The sequence below is a fragment of the Homalodisca vitripennis genome, chromosome X (genome assembly GCF_021130785.1).
Source record: "Homalodisca vitripennis isolate AUS2020 chromosome X, UT_GWSS_2.1, whole genome shotgun sequence".
NCBI lineage: Eukaryota > Metazoa > Arthropoda > Insecta > Hemiptera > Cicadellidae > Homalodisca > Homalodisca vitripennis.
In genome coordinates, this window is record NC_060215.1 from 10,754,324 (window position 1) to 10,772,126 (window position 17,803).

Sequence of the window (17,803 nt, forward strand, 5' to 3'; positions counted from 1 at the left end):
TCGCAATATATAGAATCTGGACTACTTGGAATAAGCCGTGCTCGACATTATTTGTTATCGTTATCAAACCGGGTTGGTCCTCTCTTCGCTATATATAGAATCTGGACTACATGGAATAAGCCATGTCTGACATTATTTGTTATCGTTATCAAACCACTTTGCTCCTCTCCTCGCAATATACAGAATCTGGACTACTTGGAATAAGCCATGCCTGACATTATTTGTTATCGTTATCAAACCGGGTTGGTCCTCTCTTCGCTAAATATAGAATCTGGACTACTTGGAATAAGCCATGCCTGACATTATTTGTTATCGTTATCAAACCGGGTTGGTCCTCTCTTCGCTATATATAGAATCTGGACTACTTGGAATAAGCCATGTCTGACATTATTTGTTATCGTTATCAAACCACTTTGCTCCTCTCCTCGCAATATACAGAATCTGGACTACTTGGAATAAGCCATGTCTGACATTAATTGTTATCGTTATCAAACCACTTTGCTCCTCTCCTCGCAATATACAGAATCTGGACTACTTGGAATAAGCCATGCCTGACATTATTTGTTATCGTTATCAAACCGGGTTGGTCCTCTCTTCGCTAAATATAGAATCTGGACTACTTGGAATAAGCCATGCCTGACATTATTTGTTATCGTTATCAAACCGGATTGGTCCTCTCTTCGCTATATATAGAATATGGACGAATTGGAATAAGCCATGCCTGACATTATTTGCTATCGTTATCAAACCGGGTTGGTCCTCTCTTCGCTATATATATATAGAATCTGGACTACTTGGAATAAGCCATGCCTGACATTATTTGTTATCGTTATCAAACCGGGTTGGTCCTCTCTTCGCTAAATATAGAATCTGGACTACTTGGAATAAGCCATGTCTGACATTATTTGTTATCGTTATAAAACCGCTTTGCTCCTCTTCTCGCAATATATAGAATCTGGACTACTTGGAATAAGCCGTGCTCGACATTATTTGTTATCGTTATCAAACCGGGTTGGTCCTCTCTTCGCTATATATAGAATCTGGACTACTTGGAATAAGCCATGTCTGACATTATTTGTTATCGTTATCAAACCACTTTGCTCCTCTCCTCGCAATATACAGAATCTGGACTACTTGGAATAAGCCATGTCTGACATTAATTGTTATCGTTATCAAACCACTTTGCTCCTCTCCTCGCAATATACAGAATCTGGACTACTTGGAATAAGCCATGCCTGACATTATTTGTTATCGTTATCAAACCGGGTTGGTCCTCTCTTCGCTATATATATATAGAATCTGGACTACTTGGAATAAGCCATGCCTGACATTATTTGTTATCGTTATCAAACCGGGTTGGTCCTCTCCTCGCAATATATAGAATCTGGACTACTTGGAATAAGCCATGCCTGACATTATTTGTTATCGTTATCTAACCACTTTGCTCCTCTCCTCGCAATATATAGAATCTGACTACTTGGAATAAGCCAAGCCTGACATTATTTGTTTTCGTTATCAAACCACTTCGCTCCTCTCCTCGCAATATATAGAATCTGGACTACTTGGAATAAGCCATGTTTGACATTATTTGTTATCGTTATCAAACCATTTTGCTCCTCTCCTCGCAATATATAGAATCTGGACTACTTGGAATAAGCCAAGCCTGACATTATTTGTTTTCGTTATCAAACCACTTCGCTCCTCTCCTCGCAATATACAGAATCTGGACTACTTGGAATAAGCCATGCATGACATTATTTGTTATCGTTATCAAACCGGGTTGGTCCTCTCTTCGCTATATATAGAATCTGGACTACTTGGAATAAGCCATGCATGACATTATTTGTTATCGTTATCAAACCGGGTTGGTCCTCTCTTCACTATATATAGAATCTGGACTACTTGGAATAAGCCATGTCTGACATTATTTGTTATCGTTATCAAACTACTTTGCTCCTCTCCTCGCAATATATAGAATCTGGACTACTTGGAATAAGCCAAGCCTGACATTATTTGTTTTCGTTATCAAACCACTTCGCTCCTCTTCTCGCAATATACAGAATCTGGACTACTTGGAATAAGCCATGCCTGACATTACTTGTTATCGTTATCAAACCGGGTTTGTCCTCTTTTCGCTATATATAGAATCTGGACTACTTTGAATAAGCCATGCCTGACATTATTTGTTATCGTTATCAAACCACTTTGCTCCTCTCCTCGCAATATATAGAATCTGGACTACTTGGAATAAGCCATGCATGACATTATTTGTTATCGTTATCAAACCGCTTTGCTCCTCTCCTCGCAATATATAGAATATTGACTACTTGGAATAAGCCATGCCTGACATTATTAGTTATCGTTATCAAACCGCTTTGCTCCTCTTTTCGCAATATATCGAATCTGGACTACTTGGAATAAGCCATGTCTGACATTATTTGTTATCGTTATCAAACCGCTTTGCTCCTCTTCTCGCAACATTTAGAGGCTGAACTACTTCTCAATCAAAATGAATCTATTTAGATTCTAACCCCTATGACGAAACGTTATGAGCTGCACGAGTGTTATTTAACTGTCTTCAACAAGCTCCCGAGTTCCATGACTACTGCTCTGGCCCAGTGACAGTGCCTCGTCAGTCAAAGACATCGGTGGGAATGGTAGGCAATATCACTGAGAGGTTTATTTAAGAACCGATGGACCAAACCACAGCCGGAGCTGCCAAAACATCACGATAACATTTCATCACCTCACACGATGACTGGGACGGCACTGTCACCCGACATCTGCGACCCGCCTCTCACTGCATCTTATGACCAATTAGCCTACATTTACTATTTTTGCTTCTAGCGTGGCTGCTGGCCGGTTCCAGCCAATGGACCAACCTGCAAACAGCTTCTGTTGTTTATTAATGTTATCCAATTACGTTTGGAAAATGTGGACAAAATATTTCAGTTAACAAACAAACTTGTTTGAAATAATAGAAAATGATCCTTTTACTATATCCTATCTCGCTTAGTGCATTGGTCCATTGTTTATCAGTCGTACCTAAAAAACAGTTTAAGATAAAGAGGTACAGTTTTTTGGAACATTTGTCTTACTGAGAAAAATAAGAAAATACAAGTTTTAAATATCTTATGCATACTTTGAAAAAACACACAATAAAACAAAGGCAAGGCGCTTGCTACTCAACTGCTTTAATTGTTTTATTTATTAAATTGTCAAAAATAGTCTAAATTATTACACGTACGATGACTGCATTTCCATTTTCTGACCAGCAAAATCATAACTTCAAGATATCTCCATCGCAAGGTGGTTCGGTAATATATGCGTTATATAATTTATAATTTAAGTGTTACAATACTATAGATTGTATACTGATCACTCATGATCTTATTTTAATTGGAATTATTGATCAACATTACTTTCTCGTTCAATAGACACCATCACCCTCTAGAAAACCGGACAGAATGTTTTCTACCCATTTATATAATTATATAAATTCACACTACGAATACGTTTGTGACACGGCACATGGAATCACTAATGACGACTCCAAAGTTAAATACCTTTCCATGTCATCGCGATATTGATCGATTTCTTGACTTAATAATATGAAAGTTATGGATAACCAAATATTGACACACTCAAGTAGTACAAAATGAAAGATGACTGTTAACACTGAGCTTATTAATTGCATCAGTATTGTCAGTTATCAACCCAGAAGACATCTACATACTCAGAAAAATAAGAGTTGAATAGATGAAAAATATTTGGACTAATTACTATTCGAGATCTTCTATAGTATGTTCTATAAAGTGTAAACTTTTAGTTCAGTGATCATTGAAATTAGGTAATTCCTTCCGCAATTCCGTGGTTATTCCGATCTTGGTAGTGTGGTAGTATCGGTAAGTTGCTGAAATCCGATTTACAATCCCATATGTTACCTTTTTATCACTAAAAACTACCTAAACACATTAAAAAAGTTCAATGCCATGCATGTTGGTGAGGTAGACCAATATTAGTACACCCTGATCACAAACTCAGACACGAAAGTGACTGGCTAACCGAAATTAGGTGTATCAGATGATCAATTCCAATAATCCTAAAGTCTAAGCATCCTTATAAGCCGACTTACGGAGGATTCCGAACCACTTCTCCAACCTTAGTCGACATATACTAATATCATAGGTATTTTCAATATATTACACTGTTATATATAATTTATTGTTTGTCAGCGATTACATCGTTTATTGTATTCTAAAGATGTTAATTAATTGTTTATATTTACATTAACTAAATTTGATTTGGACCCACCAGGAGTGTTAACTGGCTGGTTTATACATTCGAATTGAACCTACACTGAGAACAGTAAACATGGAGGCGAGACTTACACTTAGGCGACCACAGGGATGTCCAGTAGCGGAACAACACTATCCGAAAATATATTGAGACATTAGGATAAAAGGATTGATCGATATGTCTAGTCTACTGCAGAGGATGACTGTTGGAGTGGGTGGAGTTTCCTTAGTGTCAAAGGTTGTAGCTAGTCTAAGTGTGAAGGAGTACTGTCCTCTGACAGCTGATTGGAAGATGCTGTAACGGAGCTTACCTCTCCTTCCATAATGACATAACTGATACATAACGTCAGCCATCCATCCTCACGGAATCTCGACAGAGGCGGCCCTACTCTCTCTTCCTTATACCCATTTGATTATCCTCTCACTTCGGAGCAGGCGCAAAGGTCCTTTTAGGGCTACGTTCTTTTCATAGGCGAATAAAAAAACTGATTCGGATAAATTGAGAATGTTTTCAACGATATTTCACTACGTAAGTAGTGTTCGAAAATTTAAAGTCTATAACACAAAATTGTGGATATTCACATAATGCTATCAACGGACCTGTCACAAGAAGCTCAAATCAACTCTATTTTGAACCGTGCTAATCGTGAGCTCACCTTCTGGGTTTTGTGAGCAGATCTACAAAAGGCATAACCAACCTCCGAGTTCTAAGTTCATATACTGCTCCCTCGTTAGGCAAGAGTTTTCGACGGTTGTGTGGTCGCCCTTTCAAGTTGGCCACATCAGAGGTCTTCAACAAATTCAAGACAAGTTTGTGAGAATTGTGGGAGTGAGGCACGGCCTTCATTACAGAGATGTGCCGGTCGAAGAAATAGCATCGGACACGGGCTTGGTGTCACTTGAAGGTAGAAGAAGATCTAGGATGCCATGTTCCTATACAAGCTTTTAAATGCTCTCATCGACTACCCTCAACTGCTCGAAAGGGTCAACTTAAGAGTGCCTTCAACAATTAGGTTTCTGGAGCATTTCGTAAGGCTGCAGTTGCATACACTCTTCAGACAAACAGCGTAATGCCTAGGATGCAGATATCGGCTGCGATGTATATCCGGATGTAGACCTTTTTAACATGAAGCTTCCTACCTTCAGGGTGGTTGCCGTGAAGTCGATCTTGGTGTGATATAGAAGCGAATAGTGATATCAATTTCACACACTGCGGTTTCTACTTCAAAGTATGTTATTGTTAATGCTCTACATAGTCTATTCTACAAAGTTATTACCGTATTTTTCAGAATTTAATTTAGTGTTACTATTGTTTTTTTCCCTAAATTCTGCTTAAAACTATGATACTTACATGAGATTTTTTGCTCGTTTTAACCTTTTTGGGCCTGTATATTACACATATACATATTATAGCTACGTTTCTCCTTTACATATTTTGGATAAATTATGGTGTTTTTGTTTTCTAGTTTGTAAGACATTAACACTGTTAATTTGAAAACTGCATGAACTTTAAAACTAGTGGTAGGTTTTTACCTACCTTGTAAGGTTTTTTACTTTCTTTTATTCTCGCATTGTAAAATCGTATACCATTTGGGAATAAAATAAATAAATAATTGTTGCTGCACACCAAATTTAAAATATTTATATTTTTAATTGACTTGTTTTCGTACACATGTAATTTTTCCCCATGAACTTACTTTTTATGCGCCTTTTCTCTATATGTGATATAGCGATTTACTCGTAGTAATACACAAACGTGTGAACACTAACTGTGTTGTGTTACATTACAGCAGTAGTAGTTATTGATCTAGTACCGTATACTCGCAAGTGTGCACATTTGCTGTTAGTACACATTTAGCCAAAAATACTCTGCTCGTACAACTGCCACCGCTTCTATTGTATTCACGTTAATAACACAGTATTCTGTTACGTCTCCGACTTTAATTGCATTTCACGAAATTGTGTATAAAATAATGAAGGAGACGTAAATGCACACTGAGACGACACGAGGAAAAAGTTGCCCTTTCATATTTTAAGTTGGATAATTTAAGTTTACGAGCTGCAAAGCTGAGTTCAGGTGTTGTGAACTGTGGTTTAATTATGGGTGAAGACACGAACACAAAGTTAAAACAAACAGAGACATTCCTTTGATGCCTGAGACTGATGAAACCGTCTAACTGAAATCCAGTAGGTACGGCCGTTGTCCGGTTTATTACACTGATAGAAGAAGACATATCAATACACATATCATGTTACATAGCAATACACATATCATGTTACATATCAATACACATATCATGTTACATATCAATACACATATCATGTTACATAGCAATACACATATCATGTTACATAGCAATACACATATCGTGTTACATAGCAATACACATATCAAGTCTGCCGTGAAGAAAATTTCTCATCATGATTTCTTGAACCAAAATTTGTACAATCTTGTTTGACACATCACACGGAATGTTACCCGCGGCTTTACATGTATTTCGTAAATGCAAGAGGGGTCAAAAGCGACCCTTGTTAAAACGGAATTCCAAACATTCCCGAGGTAAGTGGTAACAGCATTTACGTACCTCTGGCAAAACAAACCTTAATATCTCACAGTGTAATAGTTTCATAAAGTTTTAAATTATTTTATTAATTCTTAATTATTTATTTTGGCCCAGTGTTGTATGTCGGTTATTAGAGTGATTGTTTGGTACTAGGTATGTTTTTTACCACAGTCCATTTGATGTAAGAATGTATTTGAATAGATAATATTATCTGCGATATTTGTAAATACTGCGTGAATGAAATGGGACCTTCTAAATGTCCGAAAGTTGGCCCAGGACGGTGGAGGGGTGGTTTCGGTTTGGGAAAATGGATTTAATAATAATGATAATCTCTGACATTGTATCGCAATCGTCAACTTTACATCAGTCAGACATACATTTTATACATTCAAACAGACACATCCATTCCGACATCAGATCAGATCCAGCGTTTATTTCTTGATTTCTGAATTTCCCAGCGGCTCATCATGAATTTGTCCACGGAGTAAAACGCTTAACACACCAGAAGCGCTTGAGACGAGTTTTAAATCGATTTGTGTTGTTTGAATTTTTCACACTTTCAGGGAGCCTGTTGATTAGTCTGACACCAACTTGTTGCGGGAGGTGTTGAGACAACGTCAGTCTTTGTTGCTGTGTTCTGAAGTTGTACCTGCCTCTGGTTTCATATTGGTGAAATTCCCTGCCACGAACCAAGACACACTTGGACAAGCAGTACATGATCACCTCATAAATATGAAGGCAGGGTAAAGTCAGCAAAAATCTAATGAATGTATCCTATACAGACTTGATAGAATACTATTAGCAAGCTAGGACTGTAATGATTGGTCTTATAACCTTTAGGTCCAATTAATAAGGAAATTTAACAAATGTTAACAAATAATTAAAATAAAAAATATAATATTTTTTAATTTAATCATTATAAATAGTGAAATATGGATATCGCAGTTAAATATGGAAAGTATAGCAAGGAGAAAATTAGAGTAGAGAGTATGTACCACGAAGTGGTAGCGGAAGGACAGAAACGTGCCATCACCCCCTGATCCATGCAATGAAGATTACCTAGGTTTCTACGTCTTCTATGTATTGACCAAAACATGAATTAAAATGGCATGAATGTACTACTGTATTGAATAAATTCAATCTTCTCCTAGTTGTGTTGTAAAGCACACCAGTAAATATTTTATAAAAGCTACAAAAGATCACAGGACGACAATTTCAATAAAGCTTTCATTTTGGCGGTTTACCATTTCGATTAAGTTTCCAATAACTTAAAAATTATTATTTGTTCTTTCAAATGAAACATTTTCATGACTTGTATTGATACTTGTACTTGTATCTGTAAGTCTTGTGTCAGACAATTATCTGAAGTTCACAATAAAATTGGTTTTAGTTCCAAAACACATTTAATTGTGTTGTTAAAATGTTTCCAATACTTCAAATTACTTGTTTCAAAAGTACATGAACACATATCACATAACACAAAATTGTGGATATTCACATAATGCTATCAACGGACCTGTCACAAGAAGCTCAAATCAACTCTATTTTGAACTTCAGCAAAACTCAAATATCGTATGGTATTTCCTTTCTTACTGTTGGTGTTCAATGAAAAAGAAGACAAAATTGTTTGTGAAGTGCTTTAAATAATTTGCATAGCTTAACCAAACACTCGACAGACTGGAAAATTTGCATTTCTGTCTGTCTGTCCGCATGATATCTCGAAATTGAAATGACAAGACTTAAATTTTACATGAAGGTTCATTTAAATATAAGGAACACGGAGTCCAAGGGTCCAAGGGTCCAAGGGGTGTATGTCACTTCCAAGGGTTCGGCTGAACGTTAGCGAATACTTTTACATTGCTAACTATGAGTAACCATAATGGAAATATGAAAATAGCAGAGTAAATACATTTGTAAAGAAACTGAGTACAATCATATAAGATCGGAGCTTGTGACATTTTTATTCGTAGAAAAATCAAAAATTGTAGAGTGTAATGTCAATGTTAAAGTCAGAGACAAGGTTTGATTTCAGCGCACTCTTGCGTTGTAGTTCCCTCAACGAAACACGAATTACATAAACACTGCTGCTGTTAAACCTAACTTAATTACAAAAATTTTAGAGTGTAATGTCAATGTTAAAGTCAGAGACAAGGTTTGATTTCAGCGCACTCTTGCGTTGTAGTTCCCTCAACGAAACACGAATTACATAAACACTGCTGCTGTTAAACCTAACTTAATTACAAAAATTGTAGAGTGTAATGTCAATGTTAAAGTCAGAGACAAGGTTTGATTTCAGCGCACTCTTGCGTTGTAGTTCCCTCAACGAAACACGAATTACATAAACACTGCTGCTGTTAAACCTAACTTAATTACAAAAATTGTAGAGTGTAATGTCAATGTTAAAGTCAGAGACAAGGTTTGATTTCAGCGCACTCTTGCGTTGTAGTTCCCTCAACGAAACACGAATTACATAAACACTGCTGCTGTTAAACCTAACTTAATTACAAAAATTGTAGAGTGTAATGTCAATGTTAAAGTCAGAGACAAGGTTTGATTTCAGCGCACTCTTGCGTTGTAGTTCCCTCAACGAAACACGAATTACGTAAATACTGCTGCTGTTAAACCTAACTTAATTACAAAAATTGTAGAGTGTAATGTCAATGTTAAAGTCAGAGACAAGGTTTGATTTCAGCGCACTCTTGCGTTGTAGTTCCCTCAACGAAACACGAATTACGTAAATACTGCTGCTGTTAAACCTAACTTAATTACAAAAATTGTAGAGTGTAATGTCAATGTTAAAGTCAGAGACAAGGTTTGATTTCAGCGCACTCTTGCGTTGTAGTTCCCTCAACGAAACACGAATTACATAAACACTGCTGCTGTTAAACCTAACTTAATTACAAAAATTGTAGAGTGTAATGTCAATGTTAAAGTCAGAGACAAGGTTTGATTTCACCGCACACTTGCGTTGTAGTTCCCTCAACGAAACACGAATTACGTAAATACTGCTGCTGTTAAACCTAACTAAGTAAATGTGTCATGTAGTACCCCCAAGTTAATTTCAACTGCAGACTTTACATTTTGCATGAAATTAATTTCTAGAAAGACCAGAATGTGTTCTAGCTTGGTTCTTGGATGAACGTGGTTTTTTTCGTCAATTTTCCGTATGACTGCAGTCTGCCTATCTGCCCACAGATATCTCAAGAATTAAAAGAGTTATAACTGTCCAATCAGCTTCAACGAAAGCCGTTACGCAAAATTTGGTGTGGCGTACCTAGTCGCTTAAAACCAATTACCACATACCTAACTTGCCAAGAGTATACTTTCGTGCCGGTCTTGGATATATGGTCTGTTTCATTAAACCATTTCCCAAAGCCGAATTGCATCCTTCCATCGTCCTGTAACAACTTTAGAATGTTCCATTCCATTCAAGGAATTACTCCAAATAACAGGTAATAGTACCTATTCAGGTACACTCCACTACAAAACACTTTTGGGTACCACACAATCACCCACATAGCCGATATTTAAGTATACTATAATGCGTCAAAATAAATATTAAGAATGAGTTACTTAATTAAAAACTCTTTGTAGCTCTTACACTGCCAGATATTATCCGTAGTTCTGCTAGAGGCGCTTAAATGCAGTTGTCGAATGTCCACGTTTACAATATCAATCCTACTGATGTTAAAGTAAAATATGTATGACGTACTTTAGCCGTTGTCGATTAAGCCCTACTGGTATTGTTAATATAAACGTGGTACCGCCAAATAAACGTGTTGTTTTCGCGTTGTGTGTTTGATGTTTCAATGTGAATCCTACTGGTATCGAAAATGTTGACGTGGCTTTGACACAGGAACTTGTTGCGTGCGTGTCAGATGTAATAATGTGAACCCAACAGATATTATCGTACAGTCTTAAACGTTACATTTTCTGAGTTACAAAGGTGTTAATTGCTCTTTGCCGGAGTGCATAATGTGTGCTTGAGCGTATCAACTGTTGCAGTGTAAAACCTATTGGTATTATAAGGTTGTGAACGTTGGATTTTCTGAGTTACAAAGGTGTTAATTGCTCTTTGCCGGAGTGTATAATGTGTGCTTGAGCGTATCAACTGTTGCAGTGTAAAACCTATTGGTATTATAAGGTTGTGAACGTTGGATTTTCTGAGTTACAAAGGTGTTAATTGCTCTTTGCCGGAGTGTATAATGTGTGCTTGAGCGTATCAACTGTTGCAGTGTAAAACCTATTGGTATTATAAGGTTGTGAACGTTGGATTTTTCTGAGTTACAAAGGTGTTAATTGCTCTTTGCCGGAGTGTATAATGTGTGCTTGAGCGTATCAACTGTTGCAGTGTAAAACCTATTGGTATTATAAGGTTGTGAACGTTGGATTTTCTGAGTTACAAAGGTGTTAATTGCTCTTTGCCGGAGTGTATAATGTGTGCTTGAGCGTATCAACTGTTGCAGTGTAAAACCTATTGGTATTATAAGGTTGTGAACGTTGGATTTTCTGAGTTACAAAGGTGTTAATTGCTCTTTGCCGGAGTGTATAATGTGTGCTTGAGCGTATCAACTGTTGCAGTGTAAAACCTATTGGTATTATAAGGTTGTGAACGTTGGATTTTCTGAGTTACAAAGGTGTTAATTGCTCTTTGCCGGAGTGTATAATGTGTGCTTGAGCGTATCAACTGTTGCAGTGTAAAACCTATTGGTATTATAAGGTTGTGAACGTTGGATTTTCTGAGTTACAAAGGTGTTAATTGCTCTTTGCCGGAGTGTATAATGTGTGCTTGAGCGTATCAACTGTTGCAGTGTAAAACCTATTGGTATTATAAGGTTGTGAACGTTGGATTTTCTGAGTTACAAAGGTGTTAATTGCTCTTTGCCGGAGTGTATAATGTGTGCTTGAGCGTATCAACTGTTGCAGTGTAAAACCTATTGGTATTATAAGGTTGTGAACGTTGGATTTTCTGAGTTACAAAGGTGTTAATTGCTCTTTGCCGGAGTGTATAATGTGTGCTTGAGCGAATCAACTGTTGCAGTGTAAAACCTATTGGTATTATAAGGTTGTGAACGTTGGATTTTCTGAGTTACAAAGGTGTTAATTGCTCTTTGCCGGAGTGTATAATGTGTGCTTGAGCGTATCAACTGTTGCAGTGTAAAACCTATTGGTATTATAAGGTTGTGAACGTTGGATTTTCTGAGTTACAAAGGTGTTAATTGCTCTTTGCCGGAGTGTATAATGTGTGCTTGAGCGTATCAACTGTTGCAGTGTAAAACCTATTGGTATTATAAGGTTGTGAACGTTGGATTTTCTGAGTTACAAAGGTGTTAATTGCGCTTTGCCGGAGTGTATAATGTGTGCTTGAGCGTATCAACTGTTGCAGTGTAAAACCTATTGGTATTATAAGGTTGTGAACGTTGGATTTTCTGAGTTACAAAGGTGTTAATTGCTCTTTGCCGGAGTGTATAATGTGTGCTTGAGCGTATCAACTGTTGCAGTGTAAAACCTATTGGTATTATAAGGTTGTGAACGTTGGATTTTCTGAGTTACAAAGGTGTTAATTGCTCTTTGCCGGAGTGTATAATGTGTGCTTGAGCGTATCAACTGTTGCAGTGTAAAACCTATTGGTATTATAAGGTTGTGAACGTTGGATTTTCTGAGTTACAAAGGTGCTAATTGCGCTTTGCCAGATTGTATATTGTGTGCTTGAGCGTATCAACTGTTGCAGTGTAAAACCTATTGGTATTATAAGGTTGTGAACGTTGGATTTTCTGAGTTACAAAGGTGTTAATTGCTCTTTGCCGGAGTGTATATTGTGTGCTTGAGCGTATCAACAGTTGCACTGTAAAAACTGTTGATATTATAAGGTTGTGAACGTTGGATTTTCTGAGTTACAAAGGTGTTAATTGCGCTTTGCCAGATTGTATATTGTGTGCTTGAGCGTATCAACTGTTGCAGTGTAAAACCTATTGGTATTATAAGGTTGTGAACGTTGAATTTTCTGTGTTAAAAAGAGTTAATTGCTCTTTGCCAGAGTGCATATTGTTTGCTTGAGCATGTCAACTGCTGCAGTGTAAACCCTATTGTTTTATAAAGTTGAGAGCGTTATATCTTCAGAGTTACAAAGGTATCAATTGCTCTTTGCCAGAGTGTATATTTTTGTAGTTGAGCATATCAACATGCAGTGTATCAATTACACACTATTGATACAAAGTTGTGTACGTGGTATTGTCTGATTTACAAAAGTGTTAATTGCTCTTTGCCAGAGTGTATATTGTGTGCTTGAGCGTATCAAATGTTGCTGTATGTGTCCTACCATACTAAAAAGTCATCATTGTAAGTCTAGACGTGAACAGACAGTCAGGAAATAAAATAACATTTTCCACAATAATTAACCTCAACTCAAGGTGTGCGTACATCCGTATTCCAGTACAGAAGCCTGCAAATTTATAATGGCGGTAAATTACGTTGTAGTATAATACCTACTCATGCAAGATTACGTCGCTACACTTGATCCTGTTTAATTTTTATGGAAGTGTCGAGTAAGTGTGTAAAGGTCTTGTATATTATTTTTATAATCTCATGGCAATTGATCATTAGCAATAAAAAAAGAATGTTTCTGTATTGCATGACACCAGTCCATAATAAATGGCCATATCAAATCAAATGAATTATATTAAGATCCTAAATACAAAGCTTTGTTTATATTTAATAAATAATATATATATTAAATTAAAATGTATATATTTGTATAATGTATTACATTTATATACCCTGCCACTGATGTTGATACGGATTCATGATCGGTCTCTGGTGGATAACCACTAAGTATTCCTGACAGTATTTACCCTGCCACTGATGTTGATACGGATTCATGATTGGTCTCTGGTGGATAACAACTAAGTATTCCTGACAGTATTTACTCTGCCACTGATGTTGATACGGGTTCATGATCGGTCTCTGTTGGATAACCACTAAGTATTCCTGACAGTATTTACCCTGCCATTGATGTTGATACGGATTCATGATCGGTCTCTGTTGGATAACGACTAAGTATTCCTGACAGTATTTACTCTGCCACTGATGTTGATACGGGTTCATGATCGGTCTCTGTTGGATAACCACTAAGTATTCCTGACAGTATTTACCCTGCCATTGATGTTGATACGGATTCATGATCGGTCTCTGTTGGATAACCACTAAGTATTCCTGACAGTATTTACCCTGCCACTGATGTTGATACGGATTCATGATCGGTCTCTGTTGGATAACCACTAAGTATTCCTGACAGTATTTACCCTGCCACTGATGTTGATACGGATTCATGATCGGTCTCTGGTGGATAACAACTAAGTATTCCTGACAGTATTTACCCTGCCACTGATGTTGATACGGATTCATGATCGGTCTCTGTTGGATAACCACTAAGTATTCCTGACAGTATTTACCCTGCCACTGATGTTGATACGGATTCATGATCGGTCTCTGGTGGATAACCACTAAGTATTCCTGACAGTATTTACCCTGCCACTGATGTTGATACGGATTCATGATTGGTCTCTGGTGGATAACGACTAAGTATTCCTGACAGTATTTACTCTGCCACTGATGTTGATACGGGTTCATGATCGGTCTCTGTTGGATAACCACTAAGTATTCCTGACAGTATTTACCCTGCCACTGATGTTGATACGGATTCATGATTGGTCTCTGGTGGATAACAACTAAGTATTCCTGACAGTATTTACTCTGCCACTGATGTTGATACGGGTTCATGATCGGTCTCTGTTGGATAACCACTAAGTATTGCTGACAGTATTTACCCTGCCATTGATGTTGATACGGATTCATGATCGGTCTCTGTTGGATAACCACTAAGTATTCCTGACAGTATTTACCCTGCCACTGATGTTGATACGGATTCATGATCGGTCTCTGTTGGATAACCACTAAGTATTCCTGACAGTATTTACCCTGCCACTGATGTTGATACGGATTCATGATTGGTCTCTGGTGGATAACAACTAAGTATTCCTGACAGTATTTACTCTGCCACTGATGTTGATACGGGTTCATGATCGGTCTCTGTTGGATAACCACTAAGTATTCCTGACAGTATTTACCCTGCCATTGATGTTGATACGGATTCATGATCGGTCTCTGTTGGATAACGACTAAGTATTCCTGACAGTATTTACTCTGCCACTGATGTTGATACGGGTTCATGATCGGTCTCTGTTGGATAACCACTAAGTATTCCTGACAGTATTTACCCTGCCATTGATGTTGATACGGATTCATGATCGGTCTCTGTTGGATAACCACTAAGTATTCCTGACAGTATTTACCCTGCCACTGATGTTGATACGGATTCATGATCGGTCTCTGTTGGATAACCACTAAGTATTCCTGACAGTATTTACCCTGCCACTGATGTTGATACGGATTCATGATCGGTCTCTGGTGGATAACAACTAAGTATTCCTGACAGTATTTACCCTGCCACTGATGTTGATACGGATTCATGATCGGTCTCTGTTGGATAACCACTAAGTATTCCTGACAGTATTTACCCTGCCACTGATGTTGATACGGATTCATGATCGGTCTCTGGTGGATAACCACTAAGTATTCCTGACAGTATTTACCCTGCCACTGATGTTGATACGGATTCATGATTGGTCTCTGGTGGATAACGACTAAGTATTCCTGACAGTATTTACTCTGCCACTGATGTTGATACGGGTTCATGATCGCTCTCTGTTGGATAACCACTAAGTATTCCTGACAGTATTTACCCTGCCACTGATGTTGATACGGATTCATGATTGGTCTCTGGTGGATAACAACTAAGTATTCCTGACAGTATTTACTCTGCCACTGATGTTGATACGGGTTCATGATCGGTCTCTGTTGGATAACCACTAAGTATTGCTGACAGTATTTACCCTGCCATTGATGTTGATACGGATTCATGATCGGTCTCTGTTGGATAACCACTAAGTATTCCTGACAGTATTTACCCTGCCACTGATGTTGATACGGATTCATGATCGGTCTCTGTTGGATAACCACTAAGTATTCCTGACAGTATTTACCCTGCCACTGATGTTGATACGGATTCATGATCGGTCTCTGGTGGATAACAACTAAGTATTCCTAACAGTATTTACCCTGCCACTGATGTTGATACGGATTTATGATCAGTCTCTGTTGGATAACCACTAAGTATTCCTGACAGTATTTACCCTGCCACTGATGTTGATACGGATTCATGATCGGTCTCTGGTGGATAACCACTAAGTATTCCTAACAGTATTTACCCTGCCACTGATGTTGATACGGAAGTCATCTTATAGTCTCTGGTACTTAATGTTTTTTGTAAGTGACTAAGTTTACTTGGATGAATGACCAGTAAGTGCTGACAGTGCCAGTAAGTGCTGACAGTGCCAGTGAATTTGAGACTTCGACTTTGAAGAATGTCAGGTTAATTTACCAGCTAAATAATATATGTAAGACTAATGTATATGACAAGAGTTAAAAACGTAAATGTATAACATTTACAGTGACTGGTCCAGCCTCTCTCTGGTCGTATTTGAATGAGATTTGTTTCCGAAAGAGGAATTCAACTCATAGCCTACTACAATGTCAAATCATATCAAAATATGACATCTTGATGAGAAACCATTTGCGAGTATACATGCTACTAGAATGACGGGAATACAAATTTACTTTTCCGAAGTAAGAAAATGGTAAAGACAATCGTGTATAATTTGCATGACAAAAGTTTCGTTCGAACACGAGAAAATGTGTGAGCAGCGACTAGAAGACCATAATCTTTATGGAAATCATCATTAGGCTACTTAATATCACTACCACCATAGACTGGAAATCCATATTTATATTATTTACTCTGCATGGAAAAAGATATCACAGTCAACCTAGCGAGCAAGAATTTGAACTATGTAAAGTCATACTCAGGACAAATTATTTTTATTAAAATGTTTAAGATCTTACATCGTGAGTTACTTATCCTAATATTAAACATCGGTATTAATATGATGCATACAATTAAGTATGTGTTCAATCTCTCCAATCCAAGAAAATATCTGTGGATATTGGTATGTATGCCATCAAACAAAGCCAGCGAATGACACTTACTTTTTCAGGACGAGACTGGAAGGAGACGTGTGTTTGAGATCGGTAGGTTGACGATCGATGGGGCACAATTTTTGCACTTGAAGGTGTTTGAGGAGACAGGGTTGGCAGAAAGTGTGGCCGCAGAGAAGGTCGATAGGGCTGACGAAGGGCTGCAGGCAGATCTGGCACATGAGGTCCTCGTCCACCTCCTGAGCGTAGTCGTACAAGTGGGGTTCTACATTAGCGTGTGTCTGGCCGCAGACTCGGCACTGTCCCTCCATCGTGGCTCACTAGATGTAGCTGGCACGTGTTACACCGACTTCTGAAACACAATCAAATACATCAGCTGTAGTTGATGGCCAAATGTGGTACACCTCAACACGGTTCTCCCGAAAAGCATAATTAGTTGGAGGAAAAATATAATTAAAATCCCTTCAAAAACAACAAATTTTGTACAAACACCAAACGCTTCAAGTTATCAATAATCGGTGCATATTGAAAACATTGCAAACACCCAGTTGCTCAGTCATGCTTTGCGATCGTGTCTGAAACATCGTAATGAGGAGGACGTTAGCAGTGAAAAACTCGGTTGCTCAGCCGTGCTTTGCGATCGTGACTGAAACATCGTAATGAGGAGGACGTTAGCAGTGAAAAACTCGGTTGCTCAGCCGTGCTTTGCGATCGTGACTGAAACATCGTAATGAGGAGGACGTTAGCAGTGAAAAACTCGGTTGCTCAGCCGTGCTTTGCGATCGTGACTGAAACATCGTAATGAGGAGGACGTTAGCAGTGAAAAAC

The 17,803-nt window shown here is 37.9% G+C and overlaps 1 protein-coding gene across 4 annotated transcripts in view; it reads right to left on the bottom strand.

Moving 5' to 3' along the window:
• The window catches only part of LOC124368677 (ligand of Numb protein X 2-like), a 392,173-nt gene that overhangs the window by 193,038 nt on the left and 181,332 nt on the right, over nucleotides 1–17,803 (bottom strand). For all 4 annotated transcript variants that reach the window (XM_046825960.1, XM_046825961.1, XM_046825957.1 and 1 more), the window contains one exon: nucleotides 17,027–17,327. In XM_046825960.1, the coding sequence (XP_046681916.1) occupies nucleotides 17,027–17,286 (260 nt within the window). In that variant the 5' untranslated portion in view covers nucleotides 17,287–17,327. The remainder of the gene's footprint in view (nucleotides 1–17,026; nucleotides 17,328–17,803) is intronic.